We start from the raw sequence: 22,744 nt of genomic DNA on the forward strand, positions 1-22,744 counted from the left end.
TGACCACCTCCCAGTCATCATCACTACCAAAACCAGAATCATCCCAGCTGGCTACAGACACACACACACACACTAATTATATAAGAGAGTCAACTGGGAGGCCTTCACAAATGAAACAGAACAACACTTTGAAACATTAAACAGTACACCCATCACAAACATCAACAACGCTGTGCACACTTTCAATACAATTATTCAAAATGCAGACAAAAGACACATCCCTAGAGGCAACAGAAAGAGACATAACCCCAAACTTCACACCAGAAATTCAAGGCCTCATCAGTCAACGCGACACACTACGGCACTCCCCAACACCCCACACACAAGACACCGTACAACAAATACAAGAACTCAACACTCAAATAAACAATAAAATATCAGAACAGCAAACACTAAATTGGAATAATTGTCTCCAAACACTTGATCACAAAACAAACACCAGCAAATTCTACAGAACACTAAACAGCATCACACTCTTCAATAGCAACACTACACAATCACACACTGCCATCACAGCAACAGACACCATACACTCAAACAAACAACAAGCAAACACTCTCATCAATCGCTTTTCACATGTCAGCCAACTAAACACCCATCGTGACGACCGACTTGTTATCCGACTCAAGAGGCAGTTCCCCACAGACCCAGACTACCACTTTTCACTTACAACCAGATGAAGCATATCATTAACAACCTCAAGCACTCATCTGTCAGTATAAGCAACATTCACCTTAAACACCTTGGACCACAAGGCATACAAGCACTCACCAACATATCAAACTACAGCTACTCACACAACTTAATACCCAGCATCTGGAAGCATGGCACTATCATCACTATCCCCAAACACAACAAAGACCCCACATTACCTTGCTCACACTGCCCCATCACACTCCTCTGCACCCCCTCCAAAGTCACTGAATGACCGGTATTACAACTAGTTACACCTCACATCCTCCTAGCCCCATCACAACATGGTTTTAGGCCACTACACTCCACAAGCACTCTTCTTACAGACCTTTCACAGAGTTTTTGGTGGCATCAATTCAGATAGGCCACCAAACAGAACACTCCTAGTCACACTAGACATTAACAAAGCTTTTAATGCCATCCCCTCCCACAAACTCACAAACAAAATATTCAACACAAACATGCACAATAACACAAAAAGATGGCTGGCAAACTATTTAACAGGTAGATGTGCATATGTAACATTTGCCGGTCAGTTACTGAACATCAGAAACTTCACAAACTGTGTCCCCCAAGGATCTGTTTTGTCCTTTACACTCATTAACCTATACGTGCACGACATACCCACACGCCACACACCACAAATACACGTAGCTTCCTATGCGGACGACATAACACATGTACATACTAAAACGCAAACATCAGCCAACATCCTCCAACCTAACCTCAACATTACTATACGAATGGTTCACCACAAACAGACTCAAAATAACCCTAGCCGAATCTACAGTGACCCTTGTCACAAACTAGACAGCAGAACACAATCACATTCCACACCTCACCATAAACAACACACACACACACACACACACACACACACACACACACACACACACACACACACACACACACACACACACACACACACACACACACACACACACACACACATACAAAATCCGTGATGTAACATACAACACGTCAATGTCATTTAAACAACACATCACAAACATTAAAGGTAAATTAACAGCAAGACTCTGCGCCTTAAGGGCACTTGCCCATACAACATTTGGAAACAAAGAAACCACCGCCATAGTATACAGACAATATATACGTTCAGTGATGAATTATGCAAGCCCTGCTTGGGCTTCTAACCTCACTAAAACACACTACAACACACTACAGACCATACAGAACAAGGCCCTAAAAATAATCACGGGCTGCACAGCTACTACATCCACAGACCACCTACACCAAGAAACCGAAGTCCCCAAGTCAAGGATCATCTAGACATGAGAGGCAAACAAATTCTTGCCGCAGCCTTCACAAACCCACACCATCCACTACACTACTTGGCAGCACCTCCACACACACCAAGAAACATCAAAACAACACTCAACACACGATATCATACACAAATACTGTCATCTCTCCTCTCTCGCCCTCCTCAGACCAGCTTCCAGAAGCATATTCATACTCAAATCACTCGCCACTCCATTCACTCATAAAGACAACACACAGCTGCATGCACGGCCTCCTGATATCCACTCTTCTGAATCTTACCTGCCTCGTGAGGACAGGGTCCACCTGGCCAGGTTGAGATGTGGGCATCATCCAACCCGAGTTATGAGAAGAGGCTGGATGACTCCGCCGCTGATGCCCGTCCAGGATGCGACACAGCACCCCATACAATTAAGCACATTATGGAAGACTGCATTGCACGCAATCGCCTGCGCCAACAACACAATAAACACTCCTTGAGAGCTCTTTGGGAAAGCCCGGTCCCGGCTGTGGCCTTCCTTAGGGACTCAGGGCTGTTCGGCCAGACTGCCTAGGGAACAACAACTACTACTACAACCACTGTATTAAGAGGAGAACCCACTGCAACAGTGGTTACGACAGAAAAAGAAACTTTCTTTGTCCAGAGGTGATAGGTGTGGTGGTGGTGTGGTGTGATTGTTGTGGTGGTCAGTGCACTGGCGACAGTAGTCAGTGTGGTGATAGTGATCATCGAGTGGTGATGGTGGCAGTCAGTTTGGTGGTTGTGGTGGTGGTGGTGATGATGATGATGATGATGGTAATCCGTGTCGGTGGTGATTAGAGTAGTGGAGGCAGTAATCACTGTCGTGGTGGATGGTCAGCGTGGTGGTGGTGGTGGTGGTAGTAATTAATGTCGTTGTGGTGATCAGTGTGGAGGTAGTGGTGGTGGTCAGTGTGGTGGTAATCGTTTAACTGGTGAATGTGTGTGAGTAACATATGGTGTAGATGAGTAAAATGTTGCCTCCCACAGGACGGGCTGCTGGACAGGCGGACGGTAGGGTACAGTCCTGTCATGAACGTGACCATGCAGTACTACACCCTCAGGGACATCCTTGCCAGGCACAACCTCACAGCCAGACCAATACACATTTTTAAGGTAACACTATATCATATCCTTAAGTAATACATGTCACCATACGCGTCATCAAGATAGCGCATATCAGCATACAAATCAAGGTAACACGTCATCATGCATTGTCATGCATGTCGAGGTGACATACGTCATGACACGCGCCATCAAGGTAGCAAACGCCATCAAGGTAGCTAACACCATCGAGGTAACACAACTCGTCACAATACCATTAAAGTAACCTGACCATCTTGAATGTGGATACCGGAAGACTATTTGTGAGTGAGGACGAGAGTTGTCGGGGATGAGCATGAGGGTGAGTGTGAGGTTGGTGAGTGAAGAAGAAGGGCGTGAGGCCAGAGTAACCGACAGGGTGAGGATGAGGGTACAGTATCTGGAGAGTGAACGTGAGTGTGCCTAGATGGTTAGGAACATACCCGTTCCTTTGTACGTCCCATTTCCAATAGTTCAGAGGGCAGAATATGTCAATACTGAGGTTCTGTATTCTCTTCATAGCATTTTTTTTTTAATATACAGAACAAAGGAACGAAAAACAAAAGAATAAAAAAATAATTATCCATACACCAGATTATAGGTGTCCCCCATTCATAAAAAAAAAAAAAAAAAAAAAAATGTAACAGTTGAACTTGAACAGCCGTAGGTTGAAATATGAGGGGAAACAACTCTGGGGAAGCGAGTTCCAACGAGATGCAGTTCGGGGAATAAAAGAATTCTAATAAGCAGATATTCTGCAGTACGGCAGTGTGTCAGTCCAGTCATGAGTGCTACCAGATGCCCGTGTAGCGCGTTGGAAGGCGTGGACAGGTGGCATAATGGACGCAACTTCGTCTGAGCATTTGCCATAAAAGTATCTGTGAAATAATGCAAGGGAGGCAACATTCCTTCTTACTTGTAGGGGAGGTAGCTTATTCGTAACTGCTCTGTTATGAATTTTGTCTAGTTTTAATGCAACCTCTCCACATCCATTCCACAAGAGTAAGCAATATTCCAGCTGAAATTGCACATAGACTTTTGTAAATCATAGCTAACTGCTCGTCAGTGAAGAAGTTATGAACATTGTACAATAATCCAAGTTTCTTTGAAGCGGTTTTAGCAAGTGATCTAACGTGAGAGGTCCAGCTGAGGGCACTGTTAAGTGAAACATGGAGAATTTCATTACTTTTAGAGACAGGAATAGTAGTTTTATTGAAAGAACTATAGGAATCAGGCAATATCTGTCTATTAGCAAACTGTAAATATATGGTTTTCCTAGCATAAAATGATACAATGCTATTGTCCCCATTCAGTGATCTCAGGTAAGTCTTGATTTATGGAGATTGCTGTACAGTGTCGTAAGTTAGAGGTATTAAACTTTGTGAATGAATGTTTAAATGTGACTGAACTGTGAAATGATGAGTCATTTGCAGATGAATGAATGGGATTATGGGTGACAAATAAGAAATCATTAATATGAATTAGGAAGTGTTGGAGCCAGAACTGATCCTTGTGGCAAGCCAGTTCTTCGTTATTAGTACTATATTCTTGTGTTAATTTGTGGTTACTCTTCAAAATTTAAGGTGCAGTAATGGTAATTTTAGGCTAAGCTGAAATGTACAGAGTATAATGCAGTGACTGCGGCAGGTGGACATCGAGGGTGGGGAGTGGGAGGCCTTCAGAGACATCGTCAGGGACCCGGTGATGGACGCTGTAGGCCAGGTGAGACCACAACACTTATATAAGTTGCCCACTGCACAGGAGTGGGTAAATCATGCCACTGCGTCACAACAATTACCAATGCTAAATCAATGCTAAATCCAATTTAAAGCTGCATTTTTAGGTTCATATGATCAAGTGTGTAAAATATTTGAGATTATCTTTTCCTAGTAAGATGAGTTATTTCACTTTGCTCTGGAGCAGTAATAGTTTCCTGCCATGTGAAGATAAACAGCTTCAGTCCAGGATGCACTGTACAGTTTTAAAATGAAATGACATACATAAAGAATGATGGGGTGACGAGGACGCCCACAATCATACCCTGCAGGTGGCGCTGGAGGTTCACACTAGCGACTTGGTCCGTCGGAGAATGATTTCCCACCAGGAGGTGCAACACAAACTGCAGGAGCGTTACCATCTCCTTAGGATGTTGGAGGTTAGTGCTTTTGCGTCACAAAATGCTAGTTAAATGAATATGGTGTGTGCTTACTGTCTTCTTGACCTTGTTTATTCATGGATTCAGCTTTGGTTTAAGCTTTCATGCTGCTGATTTTGCTCAGTCTACTCGTATGCTGTCCATCTTCTCGCCAGAGCCGTTTTGTTTGTTTCATGTTAACAGACCTTTTACTGTATAGTACACACTTGCTGCTGTGTCAGCCTTGCTCACCTGATGGTGGCTGTCTGTGGGGTACGATCACCGCCAGCAATTCCGTTCAGTTCCTTAACCCTGAGGTCATTTTGTAAAACCTCATCCTTGGTCTTCTTAGGCCTACCTTTTGGTGCTGTCCTCCACATTCTCACTCATAGATCTTTTCACATAATCTTCGACCTCCTTTCACTCCACATGTCTGAAGCACTTCAGTTCCTCCTGCGCATTACATCACAATCTTCCCATTGTGTCAAGGGAAAGTTTCCTTTGCACCAAGGGAAAACTGTATGCTGCATGTGTGAGAACGGAAATGCTGCGTAGTACTGAAGCTGAGGCAGTAAAGGAGTATGTCGCACGTAGGTTTGAGCGTACAGACATACGAGTAGCCAGATGGATGTGTAGTGTTTCCCCGAATGATTGAAATGTAACTAACAAAATTACGAATAAGCAGCTGAAAGATCATCTAGTGTGTTGCGTAAGAGGAGACGGAACATGCGGTGGTTTAGACATGTGAAAAGAATGGAGGATGAAAACTGTGTTTAGTGTATGCGTGAGACTTTGGTGTGGAATGAGAACGAAAAGTCAGGAGTTACAGGAGTAGAAATGGAGTTTTTAAGGAATGTGTGTGTAGAGTGCAGAGAGTGTATAAGAAATAATCTGATTCGTGAAAAATGCAGAGTAAGGAAGTTGGTTGATAACAGGTTTAAAGAGTGTGAGCTAAAATAGTGTGATCATATGGAGAGAAAGGATGCAAAAAGGGTAATGAAAAGGAATATGTGTAAATGGCTATGAAGGTGAGTGTTTGGGTAGTACAGAAGTTGCTGAGGTTAGGTAGCTGATAGAGGACTGAGTTGGTTTAACGAATTATGTACTGAGGAGAACGTGGCAGTGGTTTGGTACTCCTTTTTAGCTTGTTAATCATCGGTTTGACTCTATATCATGGATAACGAAAGCGAATCTGTCTTTTGTGTGTGTGTGTGTGTGTGTGTGTGTGTGTGTGTATGTGCAAATGATTAGGACTTTGAGGTACAGTCAGGATTCCGGGAGCATGAAAAATGAGTAAATAAGCAAATGGTCCATTTCGCTGGACGGCCTAGTGATTAGTTCTTCTCTATCCTGTTTTCATATTTTTTGCTTTCTAGACCTTACCTCGTTCCATTCTTTAAAAAAAAAAAAAAAAGAAAAAAAAAGCCTAAAAGATGATGATTTATACAATATAGTATATAGATTTACAAATTGTCGTACTTACCTATTCGTATATCAGGGGTTCTCGAATAGAGGAGGGAGGTATTTTCCCCGGTGGAAATTGGGACATTCCAGTGGGGAATAATCAGATAACGGCAAAATGGCCACGGTAGCCTGTTTACGTGTTGTTGCTTATGTATATATATATATATATATATATATATATATATATATATATATATATATATATATATATATATATAATGGCTAACTGCTTTTAGGCTTTTTAATTTGTGTTTTTTAAAAGTAAGATCCGATTTTTGGTCCTCAGATAATTAAAATGCTGCATAAAAGTACAATATCTCTACAATATTTCCAAAATTAAGTAAAACTCTGCATAATACCGCTAGATTTCTTGCCGTTACATATGAAAATCGTGCCACTACACGGAAGTAAATAACTGTAGCGTCTACAGTGGAGGTTTCCAAGCTTGTCCCGATCGTTCCCCACTTTTGCTAGAAAAGCTCTGATGATTCATCCTATCTCCAAAAGGGAGGAATTCCCTCATTTGGATTTATTATAACTCAAAATTCTAGAGTTATTCACCTCCATTTAGCAGTATTTTCGTCTAACAGCAAGAAATCTAGTGGTATTAAGGGGGGTTTTCAATGTTTTGGGTATATGTTGAAGAGTTGTACATTACTTTTATGTACAGTACACTCGGAAACCACAATCTGTAGCCCAGCCGGGTCAGGACTAGAGATAAGGACTGGCCCTTTCTGGACGAGCTGCTCACTCTACCACGGGCAACACACGCACGTACTGTACACGCATGTGATGAACCTATCGAGGCTTGACTCTCAGTTTGTCATGTATAATTCATCTTGCTGGAAACAATGATATGCAGTCATATTATAGATGTATAGATGGCAGTATGTGTTATTTTATTGCATTTTATTCTCTGCAACATTTTCATTAAGCAGGGACATGACGGAAAAAGCCCACTGCATTTAAGAAACTAGGAATAACACGAAGCACGTCCAAGCCATCCAGTGAATCCACAAAACGGTTCTTGCACTTGCATGTGTGTGTGTGTGTGTGTGTGTGTGTGTGTGTGTGTGTGTGTGTGTTTTATAGCATCAATCTCCATCCTCAGCATTTGTCTCACGAAAATAATTTACATTTACCATCGGATACAGCTCACCCTGTCGTCATTGTAGGCATCGTCCCACAGCACACTGTTTTCCTCACAGCCATGATTCATCCTTACTTCCAAGAAAGAAGAATGATAGTTAGCTTCTGAGTACCCGTATCCACTCTGAAACGGCAAGTCTTATCCTGTCCACGACGTCAGGTCGCTCACCTGCATGGCGGTGCTTCGGATAATGATGTCGTAACGCCATTGTGTGGGAGTTTTCCCTCACGGCCAGTTGCTATGACGGGATTTTGAAAGGTATGCAATTAAAAGCAGCATTATATCAGTAAATATTGTCACCTATGTGTCCATACTTTGACTGTTGCCAAGACACTTAGCAAAAAGAGCAGAACACGACACAGAGAGCAAAGCTTCAAAGGAATCATAATTTGTGTGTACGTGCGAGTATTGCCCCGTGATAGTCAAAGTGGGCCGCCGTCCAGAATGGAGCCGGTCCTCATCTCCTGCCCCAGTGCAGGAGGGATAGAGACTGTGGTTTCAGGGTGTACCATGATAAATATTTGAGGATCAAAATTCTTACCTCACTGTTAAAATGCCCAAATTAAAAGCCAGAATGCATTTGACATTAAAATTTATAAAATCTATAAGCAACATCTCATTAAAAAAATATTACTTTGGCCATTTTGGCCTTCCGTTTAATGCTCCCTCCCCAAACTGTCCAAATTCCCACCCCCAGAGGGAATCCCTCCCCACCATTTGGGAACCCCTGGTCTAGTGTTATCTAATATAACCGCCAAATGAGCGGAGGAACAATTACCTTCTCTGGAAGGTGAAGGGGGGGAACGTCAAAGTTTTCCTGGCAAAGATGAGGAATGACTAGGAAAAGTTTGGGAACCTCTGGTGTATATGCAATATCTTCATCATCATCATCATCATCACCATCATCATCATTATGACTTTTTCTTATACCACTTAGAGACTGGATGAGATATAATCCAGAAACAAGGAAAAAAATTAAATACAGTAAAAGTGGGAAACTGTCGACAGCATACCGAGTGGAATGGGCCACACAAAAATTCACAAATCATCTAGCTTTAATTCTAGCTCCTTCTTGCAGCCCTTCCCACCTACAATTTTTTGTAGGCACGTCTCCCATAAGTCTGCCAGATAGCTGTTACGTATAATACAAGAGGTGCCAAACCTTTGTTTTGTGCCATTCCTTACGGTATTATACTCCATTCACTGAACAAGATTCTGTCATTCCCATGCTTCACCAGCTTGCTACTTCACTTTCTTACAAACTTACCATATCCATCGGCATTTTTCTTTTCCTACCACGCCTCCTCCCACCTTCATACTTAGTGGCATCTACTCGTTTTACTGCCCGATCTACATCTGTTCTCACCATTATGACCGTGCCATCTCTTTACCCTTTTGTCAACAGACTTCCTTACTCATCATTTTCCACGGATCATATTACTTCTTATTCCAACCACTCAGCACACTCCAAACATCCCTCAAGGGCTCTACTTCTACTGCTCATACTCCTGACTTTTCGCTGTCATACCATACCAAAGTCTCACCATCATGCGCTAATGCGGACACAAATATATATATCTAGGCAAAATTCGTTTTAGAAACAACTGGTCTGGATTCATTGTCTGAATAAGGCTGAATTTTGCTTCCGGAATAAGATATATTGTTATTCTTGTGATTCTTTTTCCTGGAGAATACCTTGATACCAGTATTTATTGTACCTATATCACCGAACCTGTAGTACAGTGTCCATAATATACACTATGTGTACTACCCACTGGCATGTCCCACCATCCGCCCTATCCAGACCCACCCTGCCCACTCCTTTCTGCCAAGTCAACCCGTTGACTAATTCCCCTTCTTGACTACTGATTTTTTAGAGAAAAACTGTGACTTAAACTTACCCCTGTCAACCCCTCCCAATTTCAGACTAATTCACCAGGATCCTCAGGCAAGGCAAACTATCATCCTTGCCAGAACTCGACCAGGTCAGCTACTTTTATTCAACCAGCCTCTTCACCAACTAGGCTACTCATTAGGCTATCACTCAGACCCCAGTTAAATGGTGTGAGTTGTTGTTGCCACACCTCCTCCATGAGTCTGTCAGACTGGCTCTGTCCCAGCCTCTGTACATCAGTTTGACTGGATGGCTGTCGAAAGTACATAATAGCCTACTGAAAGCTTTGGTTTGCCAGAAATTTGCAATCAACACGAGTCGCCATCCTGGCCAAAATCTCAACTGGATCGGCTACTTCAGTTCGATAGGCCATATCGCCCTTGACCCAACTGGCCGCTTGTCACCATCTCCAACTAAACTACTAAGAAACATCTCCCTCTTTGAAATTATCTGGAAAGGTTAGTTTTGCACATACACCTGTCGCTGTATATTATGCACTGTATAGCACATTAATACATTTACTACAGCGAGTTCAAAAATCACCGTAAGTGAATATTTGTCAGTTACATTCATGGCATATTGTACCGGTAACCAGTTTTATGCATTTTATCAAATAACAGCTAAACACCTTAAATAAACAAAGTAATTTCCGATATATATAACTGAAAAGCCATTTGGTAAGCAAATTCTTTAAGAGGATTGCCATGGAGTGCGAATCTTAATCGTTAAAATTGATCTTCCTCGTGACAACACGTTAATGACAGCCAATAACGTGGGTGGCAGTAATGGCATTGTGGTCAGGGAGGTGGAGAGGCAAGGGCAACAGAAACAACTATTTTCACAACGTTGTTGCCCCCACATGGTTGAAATAAGGTGTAGGGAAAGGGTTCAGGTGTTTTTGGCGATAACTGTGAGGAACCACAAATAATGGAAGACAGGCATTAAAGTCACGCATGTTAGTAACAGGTGACAAGCAGCGCGTAAAAAAAAGTTGTAGAATCATCCACATACCTAAAATAAACACTGAAAAAAAAGGTACAATAGTGAGAAAGAAGAGGACGCAGAAGGGGACAGAATGAGGTTGTGATATACAGAATGACAAATGTATGGTTTAAGACGCTGGCCATAGATATACAGGATGGCGAATGCATAGCACAAGACGCTGGTCATAGTGGTAACCAACGAGCTTTGGGACGCCTGCATCTACGCAAGTAATGGAAGGTTTACGACAAATGGCAGCACAAGGGTGAGACGAGTATTATCTAGTAAAAAAAAAAAAAAAAAAAAAAAAAAAAAAAAAAAAAAAAACGATGAGGTGTCAGCGTTGGCTACAGTAATTCCATAATAGCATAATAAAAAAAATAGGCTCAGAAGGCATCATGGAAAGTTAAGAGACGGTGAGAGCAAAGGATTGGTTAATAGGAGGCTGCGGCTGACGAAGAGACGGCCAGACTGCCCCCCTCTCTGCCCCCCTCGCCACTAGAAGGGTGGCAAAGGGACTGAAAAGTATGGGCTGAGAGAGGGAATGAAGCAAAATGAAAGCTCTCCTCTTCAAAATGAGGTAGACCAAGGTTCGGAGGGGAAGAGAACAATGAATGGTAGAGGGAGGGTGGCAGACGAGACTTGAAAAGATGATTGTTGGTTGATCCTGTGCAGTGTGGCAAGAAGAGGCTGAATTCGAGTGAGCATACTTGCCCAAATAAATATAATTGCCATTCCACAGCTGTTGAGTGAGTGTGGAAGCACGAGTATATTTGGATCTGTACAGTTAAAAGCATTAATAATGAAAAAGGGTGAATGTCAAAGTCTTGCCAGCTAAGAATGAGATGCCCGAACAAGTTCCAACTTTTCCACTCCCCTCCTTCCCCCTTTCAGAGCACTGACTAGTTAGCTGATTAGAATGATCGGAGGTCTGAAGCTTCTCTCGTCAGTACGCTTTGGCGAATAGCTTTCTTTACCCTACACACAGATGTACATCTCCATAGGTGAAATGGCAATTATATAGGAAATAATAACGAAGCCGAAGTACACATTCTCTCTGAATTAGCATGATATTTATATAAATTGTTTTCCAGATAACTTCCCTTTCTTCTAAGGGTTAAAGAAAAACCCAAGAACATCAACGTATTACACATCTTTAAATCATTACTCATAATGTGACTTGTGAAAGATATGGAGTAAGGAAATCCGTGGACAACAGGGTTGAAGAAAGCATGCTTAGGTGGAATGGGCATATGGAGAGAATGGGTATAAACAGAGTGGTGAAAAGGATGTATGTAAGTGAGTGTGAGGGTGGAAGAGGCGTGGTGGCCACGAAGAAGGTTAATAGATGTGGTCAGTGAGTGCATGAGAAAGAGATGTATGGAGGCTGACGAGACTAGGGAATAGACAAGGACTTGAACTAGTTGGATAAATTTTGTACAGAGGAATGTATAATTAGGTCTTGGCATTCCTTTTTAAACCTGACAGTCGGACTGACTCTCAGAAGGTAACTATGAACCTACGTGAGGACAGATGTACATATGAGGTGGAGCCAGGATTCCGGGGCTTAGATGGTGAAAGAGTGAGTGCGTGGCCTATTACACTGGGCATGCTGTTAATCAGTTCTTTCACCATCGAATTCTTTCCCTTTTCTGGTTTTCTTTACCATACTTCACCCTACCTGCGGGTTGGAAAAACAGGCGGGATGATGATGATGATGGTGATGATGTAAACCTTTATTACGAATCTGTAAAATGTACTATTTTTTAAAGAACCTTACTATGCAATCTTTGTTATTATGTCGGTCCAATCTGCAGTGGTGAAGAGGCAAAGTCAGTGTGTTTTAAGATTTATGCCATTGACCTTATAATGGAGTTTATGGTGCTTCAGAGCTACTGCTTTGACCCGTAAGTTGGGATGGTAAGCTTTTAATTGGTTTCCACACTACGTGGAGACTGCATTAACTCCAGCTCCTCCTCCTCCTCCTCTTCTTCTTCTTCTTCTTCTTCTTCTTCTTCTTCTTTCCTATACCACTTTTGTGTTTGGTGTCATTGCTTTATTTCGTCATCAGTTCGCTTCAGATTTAGTGCAAATGCTCCTTTGGCAAATATTCCCAGACACCTTTTTAAGGCCTTTTAAAGGGACTTAATGGGTCAAAGGTGAAACCACACAAGCATTAATTTTTATATTTTATGTTCTTGTGTATTCATTAATCTCCATGACAACTTGCACAGAAGTATGTCAGTGTACTGCAGCCGTGTGGACACCATTCCCTATTCGCTTGGGAATATTGTCAGTCTTTAATTCTCGTAATGACACTCTCAGTCAATAACTAGATCTGACCTTTCAACATCGTGGATCAACCAACTGAATAAAAAAATTGATTACATATTTGTCAGATATATAACTTAATATAACCATTTCACGCTTGAAATATACTTCGATGTAATAGTTAGCCACATAATTTTTTTTTTTTTACTAGTATAATTCGCAGCCGTTACATGAAGTTTTCTTCATAATTCTGAATAGATTTGGAATTTCTCTGGAAAACGAATTGCATACTATTAAGTCATTTACGTGAAGTATACTTTTACTTCATCAATATGTCCATCATCATCTCGTTAACTGGTCATCAGGACCGTAGGGGACAGTAGCTAGGTTGCTTAGTCGTCACATTGAACGCAAGTGACCACCCTTCACTTAACCCTGACTCATGTAAACCCTTGTAGGCCACATCTCCCACCAAACCACAAGGCGTCTGTTTCCTTTTAAAAATGGTTGCCACACCAAGCAGTGAATGATTTCCCGAGTTACGGGGAACTATTTGGCTTGTCACTCACTGCAGACTCACCTGAAGATAGCACTACAGCAAGTGAGTGGATGGTGGGCGCCGTCACCTAATGCATTTCATAAATATAAATATTTTTTCATCAACTATGCACCTCTAAATCTGAGTGCAGGAATAAGAAAAATGATAATACATATGGCAAGGCGTGAGTGTGAGTGAAGCTTCAGTTCCCCGATTGATTCACTAAACTCTTCCGGTGCTCTATGGTGGGAAGACCGGGCCAATGCAAGGTTGGGACTTGTTTCGCCACAACTAACATACTCTTTACGATTTGTTTACACATCAGTAATGGTTTAGCAGCTACAGTTAAATTTGCCTGCAATGACTTTGTAAAAACTTAGTAGTAATTGTAAACTTTTAAATTATCCTCTGCTTAAAATTAATAATATACAGTACTGTATAACGATTATGCCTACCATGAAAAGTGAGAATAGATTTATTTAATCATAAGTAGTAGATTATTTAGGACTTGTCCTTTCAGACTAAAAATGATATACATAGCTTTGTCATTATTCGTCAACGTCCTAGTGCAACTGTTAAACACCTTTTAATTCATAGCAGCATCTATGCAATACTGCCGAGTTCCATTTCAGCTGCTTTAAAGACTATATTGTGTAAACAAACTAAATTCTCAAGCAAGAACGAGAGATATGTCATATTTTGAACTGCAAGGACCTCCTTACGGAAAATATTTATTTCTTTCCGACCAAACACAAACTGCAGAACGATGAATGTCATCACCTGTAACTCTGGGCCACGGGGCCGTAGTTTAAGAAAAGGAGACGATATTATGATCTTGGCAGAATTAATAATAACATGGCAGAAACATCCCCATATTAAACTACTTCAGGAAGGGACGTAGCCAGAAAGTTCACAAAGGGGGGAAGCAGACTTCATTGGGAAATAAATGTCTATAGATTCTTGAAAAGGTGGTAGGAGGTGAGCGAAGCTTGCCTCTGCATCGTACTTGACCAGACGCTAGGAGCGATCAAAATCAAAACTTAAATTTTATTTATTGTGATAGTGGGATGAGATTAGTTAATTTGTTCGGCAGTCTATCTTCCTCCCACTAGCTCCTATTGGCAATCTGGCTGGTAAAGCACCTCCCTTCTGTGAAGCTTGAACCCACCTCTCCACTGGAGGTCTCAGAGATGAGTGGCTGTCACACAATTATAACGTTTTTTTTTTTTCTTTCGTATCCACACATCCCGACCGGTAATCTGTCGACGGCCCCCTCACCAGTGCTCACCGCTTCACCTGGAAATTAAGTACTTTTAGGGGCTTTCTGAACCCTATGTAAGTATCCCATCAGTTTAATTAAAGCACACCATAAACATTTCTAGCATTCCCAGGAATGATTACTGCTTAGTGAGAATCATCGGCATGTTTCGGGCAAGTTAACTTATGTTACTTTCAACGATCATTGAAAAAAGCTTAGATAACTTGCATTTATTCTAATTAACACGTTACTATGAAAGTATGGCCTACAGAAGACACTGATGCTAACCCACCACGGAAATTTGTCTCTTTTTATGTTCCTGCCCGGAAATATACTAAGTCTTCCCTTCATTCACTCATCTATCTGCTGAACAAGCCTACATCCTTTTAATCCTTGATGACCTACAGCAGCTTATACAGCACCCTACCAGTATCCCTGACCGCCTCAAAACCTTCCCGTTCCTTCTGCCATCTTACCAGAAACCTTTCGTACAACTTTACTTCGTCCTCCTTCTCTCCGTTGGGCTTCTGTGATTGCAACCTTATCTCCTTAACCTGTCATTTTGCTTCAGGAAGGCCTGTGAACCCTCCGAAAAGAGCTGTGGCATTTTGGAGCCGCAGACTGGGAGACCGTCCGATGTCATTCCTCCATCTCCTTCACTTCTGACTTCCTGTGGTCGAGAATCATCGGCGCTCAATGGACTCAGCAATAACAAGGTGTGTGGGCATGGATGCATACTTTCCTTTCTCTTACCCTCTGCAAAAAAGCCTTAGATAACTTGCATTTATTCTAATGCTGACCACAACAGAGAGGAGGCCTGCCTGATGCTAATCTCTTTCCCACTTTTTCTGTCGACTTTCACCTTTCCTTTTGCCCGTGATAGTTCGCTCTCATTCAGCCTGCCTTAAAAATAAATTCATTTGGACTAAATGCTTTTAATTCTCCGACTCAAAACCTTCCCGTTCCTTCTGCCATCTTACCAGAAACCTTTCGTACAACTTTCTCGTCCTTTCTAAAGTTTTCTGCATTGATGGCTTGCAGCTGTTAAAAATTGCTAAATAATAATCTTCCTCAATTTAACATCCGATGTCATTCCTCCATCTCCTTCACTTCTGACTTCCTCATGACTGAGAATACTTTCTGCGCTCAATGGACTCAGCAATAACAAGGTGTGTGGGTCTGAATGGGAAACTTCTGTTGTTCTCCAGAACTGTCCTTCTGATCTGACACCCTGCCTGAGTAATCTCTTTCCCCTTTTTCTGTCGACTTTCACCTTTCCTTTTTGGTGATAGTTCGCTCTCATTCAGCCTGCCTCGAAGAAAAGTTGACCGGTCACTACCTCCAACTATCGTCTGCTTGCTTTAACATTCTGTATTTCTAAAGTTTTCGAATTTCTTCTTTTAAAAAATTGATAAATAATAATCTTTTTTAACATGATCTTTCCAATCGCCAGTATGGGTTCCAGCAGGGACTTTGGCGAAAAATGCACCTGACATGTCAAAAGTGTATCAAAAATCTTTCATTTCCAAACTGCCCTCTTACAGCCTCTGTCCTTATATCTGCACCTTCATCTCTAACTTCCATTCTGGCCGTTCAGTAGCTACTGTTGTAGAGAGCTACTGCTCTTCTTCTAGAACTATCAATAGTAGTGTTCCACAGGGTTGTGTTCTGTCACTAACTCTGCTGAGGTGTACATCTAACACTGTCCACCTTTCCATCTGCCTCTCACAGTGTCCGTCACACCAGTTACTTCAACAAACACGGGATGAGGCTATGGCACACCTGATTTCTAACTTGGTTCATATTTCTGAGTGGAATGAAAGAAACCTTATAATTTTAAATGTATCAGAAACTGAATTCTTACATCTTTGGACCCATCAGAATCTTCTGCGGGTGTACTGCCTAATTTCAACAATATACAACTCAATCCTTCATCTTCTTTCAGTATTCTTGGTGTTTCATTTACATTACCTTTCATGTAAAATCTGCTTCCAGGAAAATGGGTGTGCTAAGCCAACTCTACTCCTCTTTACTCCCGCGCAGCTGTTGACCTTATTCGCTCCTGTGGAAAGTACAACTCTCATGTGTGGGGGGCTCCTCGCACACAACTTCTCTAAACAGGGTGGACTCGATGGCTTTTCGTCTCATTAACACTCCTCCTGTTACTAACTTCCTTCAACTTGTCTCTTCGCTGCACTGTTGGATCCCTATCTCTTTACTATCGGTACTTTAATGGCCACTGCTCTTAACTGTATTGCTTGCATCCCTTTATCGTTATGGCGGGCATGTAGCACACGTGTGACAACAAACTCTCACCTATTTTCTGTCCAACTTCCCAGTGCAAGCGTTAATCGATTCTCCTATTCATTGTATGTATGCAACAGGTCATCTCTGGAATGCCTCCCTCAGCCTGTTTTTTACCTCTGCCTATGACCTCTAGTCTTTAAAAAGCAATATTTTCGGTCATCTCGAAATGAATGGATCTTTAATTTGGGTGTCTTTTGTTTGTGTTTTATATTGGAGGGAACAGCTTAGCGGCCTATAATCTTTGATTCCATCCCTGCATCATGAAAACTTCTGATACCCACTTTGTATAGTCCCAGTACAATGTGATTACATGTGCGTTCTACGTTAGGCACGAGGGTTCCGGCGTGTGCTGTACTGGGACAATCCCCTGGAGCGGAACAAGCTGCAGGACCAGGAGGGCAAGTGGCACATCACGGCGGGGGAGCTGCTCTACATCAACACCAACTGGTACAACCGCACCTTCAAGCACAGCCTCACACGAGCTGGCATACAGTTTCGCTCACCAAATATAGCATACAGTAGACATAAGTAGTAATGCGATGATGTGCCGCCAGTCTGCTGTAGCCCTAGAGGTGTTTCTGCTAGCGGAGGGAATTGCCTTCCTTATTAAGAAAGGGAAAAACTTGAGTCACATTACGGCCATTACAGCGGTTTTGTGTGTGTGTGTGTGTGTGTGTGTGTGTTTCTGAGAGAGAGAGAGAGAGAGAGAGAAAGAAAGAAAGAAAGAAAGAAAGAGATGGTGCTTGGCTGTGCTCATAGGGAAAATTGTCTTGGTATGCATATGATACATGAGTTACAGAAGGGCTGTGAAAAGGACGGTTAATAATGTGTCTGTACGATGTAAAATGAAAGTGATAAGAACGTGGATGGGGGATATGATTTTTTATGATTCTTCACTTCAAAATAAATGAATGAAGATGAAAAAATGAGGAACGGAATAATGTATAAATATGATTTTTAAAAAGGCGGATATAAATACAGTGAACAGGAAATAGCCAAACTATTCAGAAAATGTGGCAATTTTGCGTAAGTGTGTGCCATTGTAAAGTAAAAATTGGTCTTTTTGGAATAATAAAGTTTAGAGAGCAGCGAAAGCAAAAAGAAATGTGTGGCTGGACAAAAGCCAAGAAAAAAAAAACGAGGATTAAAAAGTGAATCATTGACAAAGAGAAGTATATGTGATTAGATTTGTAAGTGACCAGAAAAATAGCTAATGAAGTGCCCGGAAAAAGAGAAAATAAACTGAATGTGAGTATTGCTGTTAAAAATGTCAGAGAGGCTAAATGGTTGCCTCTGTCACTGGAAACATATGGGTGTGATTACCTCGAACAGTATGATGTTAAGGTGCGAAATGTGCACGTAATAACTATTGAGAAATAAGTACGTTGAAGATAGTAAGCTGTATGGAAGAAGAGTGGTTGGGAAAACATGACAGATATCAGAATCTCTAATGAGTGATGACACTGGGTTCCAGTGTAGAAGTGGATGCAAAGAACAACTTGCGGTACAATAAACGGTTGAATAAAGCATAGGAAAGAAAGACAGTAAGATTTTCATGACATTAAATAACGTGTAAAAAATGGTCATGACAAGGTAAGTAGGGACAGACCATGGAAGATATTAAGTATACATAGGAACTAAGGAAAACTACTGCATGTTGTTGTGAGCTTTAATCTTTTGCCTGTCAGAGACGCCTCTCTGTTGAAACACAGCTTCAGGCGGTATCAGTAATGTAATACTGAATATCTAGTGCAATGAAACACTAACCAAATAATGCTTAACCCTTACTAGCTAAGTGATTTTTTCAGTTGAATAAAACCGTCTGGCGAATTATCAGAGTATAATTCTCAAATCCCCTAGGTGGTGATGGTAAAAAAAAGAAAAGTGTGTTGTACCAGCTTCAGGGAGTAATCATTATGAGTGTTGCAGGGACATGAGTGTGTTCAGTGTCTGCTTGGACAGTGTCACTATGGGGCTAGGATGGATGTTATGAAAAAAGGAACGAATTGGTGATGGAAGGTGAACTGCAGACATTCCGAACCTGACGTATTCAGAAGACACAATGTTGCTTCATGATTATGGAGCAGAAATTTGCAGTGTTGTCCGGAGGTTTGTGAATGTTGTGAGCAGTAATATCGGTAACTGGATATAAAGAATAGTAAAGTGGGAGAAGGAGGGAGATGAGAAGAGAGGAAGAGATTGGTAGGATGGAAGTAGTAGAAGCAATGAAGAAAGTCAAAATCAGGAAATTCCCAGGAACTAACGGAGTGTGTGGTGAAACGCTGAAGCACGGATGGGAGATAATAATATAATAGATATGGAGGATGTGCAGATTGGCCTGGGAGGAAAGTAGAGCTCCGGAGGATTAGAAGTCAGATATAATTATTCCCCTGAGCAATGGAAAGGGAGAAAATGAAGTGTGTGGTAATCATAGGGGCATTGGTCTTCTTAGAGTAATAAAAAAAAAGTGTAAGATAGGATACTTAATGACAGTTTTAGGGAAAAACAGAGGAATTAGTTGGAGAAAATCAGGGAGGCTTTAAGAAGGGAAGGGTTTGTTTGGATCATATATTCATCCTAAGGTGTTTAGTGGAAAAATTTCTATGGGAAAGAAGTTGTATTTGGCCCTCATGGATTGGGAGAAAGCATAATAACAGAGTGGATAGACAAGAAATGTGGAAAATTTTAAGAACATAATGGAATAAATGGGAAGATGATGAATGCCGTGAAGTGAATGTATGACGGTGCTAAGGCTGCAGTGCGTGTGGATGAACTGAGTGAATATTTCTACCTGAATGTTGGATTGAAGCAGGGATTTGTCATGTTTCCATGGTTGTTCAGTTTCCATATGGATGGAGTTATAAATGAGGTGCAAGGTAGGGTAATGGATGTTGGAATGAACCTAATGAGAGAGGTCGGCGTTTGGAAACCTCCTGTTCTGTTGTTTGCAGATGATACTGTACTGTTATGTGAAGACAAAGGGGAACTGCAAGGCCTGGTGAATGAGTCTGGAAGAGTGTGTAAGAAACGGAATCTAAAGGTGGTCTTCCAGAGAATGCGCAGCGAGGCTGTATGGTGAGGAAATGGAAAATGTGAGCACATTTATGTACTTAGATAATGTGGTGAATAAGAATGGAAGTTTAAAGGATGAAGTGCTTGAAAGGTTACAACAATGAAGAAAGGTTGCTGGTTCTTTGAAAGCAGTGATAAGAAATAGGGAAGTGAGCATGGATGTAAAAAAGTCGCTGCATGATAGTACTGTGATACCACCTGTAACGTATGGAAGCGGAGCTTGGACCTAGTTGAAAGAAAACAGGTCAAGAGTGAGAACGGTGGAAATGAATTATCTGGGAGGAGTATGTGGCGTTACATGGAGAGACAGAATGACGAATGAAGCAGTGAATGAACGTTGTGGTGCGGATGTGGATGTGACAGAAAGCGTTAGGAGAAATATACTGAGGTGGTTTGGTCATGTGGAGAGGATGGAGAACGAGAGACTAACAAGGAGAGTGTACGTGAGTGAAGTGGAGGGGGGTAGAGAGAGGAGGAGACCGAGGATAAGATGGAGGGATGAAGTGGAGAGGTAATTTGAGAGAGGGAGGTGTGAGTTGGGGGGAGGGCAGCGAAATGGCAGGGGACAGGGCGACATGGAGGAGCTTTGTTTGTGGCCAGCCCTTACGGGATTATGGGTTCTGGCTAAAAACAGACAGATAGAAAGTGACGATTATTTAGTAGTAATAGATTTCATGAAAAATACTGTGCACATCTGTTAATGGAAGATTATAAGTATCTCGGTGCAAAGGTAAATAAAAGATTAAAACATGTAAAGAAACTGAAAAAGAGAGCAGTTAAGCGAAGAAAAGTTGCTGTTGTTGTGGAGACTTCAGTATAAAGTAAATAAATGAGCACACAGTCGTATACGTTGTGACGTTACAGTATGAACACCGTGAAGAAACAAGGGTGAGAGTAATGCAAACAAATTTGTTAAGAAATATACGTGGGTTGGTTAGACGAATGAGAGGGTGAAAAAAATTGTTCTTAGATGACACGGCCAGTAAGAATATAGTAACGCAAAAGGTATATTACAGTGAAGTTTAAGAGAGGTTAGAGCGTGTCAAGATAGGTTAGCATAATGAGTGAATATGTGAGTAACCAAAGTATGGAAACTAAGGAAACAAATGTAGTGAAAGTGGACAGTATTGTCTCCCGTTTTAAGTTGGCAGTTACGGAATAGCTCAACCTCACAAGTGCTTTGAAGGTATACAGTATATATTCAAATGTGGGCTTAATAGAGGCTGATGGGTGGAGCCAGAATTTCCAAGATACTGTATATAAGACCCGTTTCACTCAGCACTCATATTATGGCTTACAGCCTCGTGTTTTTGTCTTTTGTTAATTGTCTCTGGATCCTGTCCACCCCATAATGTACAAATTATAGATAGACTGATGGTGATGATACTGATGATTTTATAGGGAAAGTCAAACGCTGAAAGTATACATTTAAAGGAAAGATTTCAAGAGATTTTTCGTTATTATAAGACTGAAATACATGTGAAAGCCCTGTTATACATGATGAAGTAAGACTGAAATACATGTGAAAGCCCTGTTATACATGATAAAGTAACACAGGATAATCTGTGTAAACATATTTACAACTTATTTTTCAACACACAGACACACTGACAGGAACTGGTGTGGTGTTCCCGATCTAACAGTTACTCGTACTGTTGATAGATTATGGTATATTTTACCTTTATCATAAATTTAGCATGAAATATGATGATACTGTATGAAAAATATACTATGCTGTCGTATACAGAACTACAAATATATTGCATTATAGTACGAGGAAACAAAAGCAATCAGGGACCGAATGCTAATCGCCAGCCTCAAGTTACCTGCGTACCAAAGTTGAAGAAAATATCCCTTCGTTGCTGAGATATTGGCCAAAATGCAATTTGGTATATGGCGACAGGGTATTAGGTTGTCTTTGATCAAATCCTCCCTCAAGTAAATCACTTCTGCTCATCCACATAGTTGCTGTTCCCTGAAGGCCTCTGGGAAATTTGTCCCCAGCTTTTCAAGATATTTCAGGAACACACACACACACACACACACACACACACACACACACACACACACACACACACACACACACACACACACACACACACACACACACACACACACAACGCCGACGAAAACTATATCGCCTCGCCTTGCCAAAGGTGGGCGATAATAAAACATTTCACCTGTGTTTGCCTCCATCTCCTCCCCGCTTTCGTGCCATCCTTGACTACAACACTCTTCCCTAACACATGGGTACCCTAACACCGGTGAATATACTGAGTGTTAACCCACAAAAGTTTAATAGGATATAGAACACATATACACATGATAAAGCTGGCCATAAGCTAAAGAATCAAACATGCACTCATTGATAATAACAATACCCAGTTTCTTTTTGTTTGAAATCTACCTTCAGAGCTATTTTCTCTGCTCTTGTTCCCTGTCCCCTTCTTACATTCTGTACTTTGTTTTGACCACGTTTGGAGACGAGCTAAAATTTTATAGTAAGACGAGCACGTGCCAAAGAAACATGTTGTAGTATTGGGTCCTTGATGTATAACCATGGAGGCTTATTGAGAAGATTACATCATTACTGCCGGTC

The 22,744-nt window shown here is 41.5% G+C and overlaps 1 protein-coding gene across 1 annotated transcript in view; it reads left to right on the forward strand.

Moving 5' to 3' along the window:
- The window catches only part of LOC145403691 (uncharacterized), a 63,341-nt gene extending 45,736 nt beyond the window's left edge, over positions 1-17,605 (forward strand). Inside the window, exons 5-8 of the mRNA XM_080275379.1 lie at positions 2,984-3,109; positions 4,724-4,798; positions 5,124-5,231; positions 17,402-17,605. Coding sequence (XP_080131505.1) covers positions 2,984-3,109; positions 4,724-4,798; positions 5,124-5,231; positions 17,402-17,605 — 513 coding nt within the window. The remainder of the gene's footprint in view (positions 1-2,983; positions 3,110-4,723; positions 4,799-5,123; positions 5,232-17,401) is intronic.
- Positions 17,606-22,744: the final 5,139 nt, after the last annotated feature.

The sequence above is a fragment of the Coenobita brevimanus genome, chromosome 61, assembly GCF_032717465.1.
Source record: "Coenobita brevimanus isolate Jiangsu-jjx chromosome 61, ASM3271746v2, whole genome shotgun sequence".
Lineage (NCBI taxonomy): Eukaryota > Metazoa > Arthropoda > Malacostraca > Decapoda > Coenobitidae > Coenobita > Coenobita brevimanus.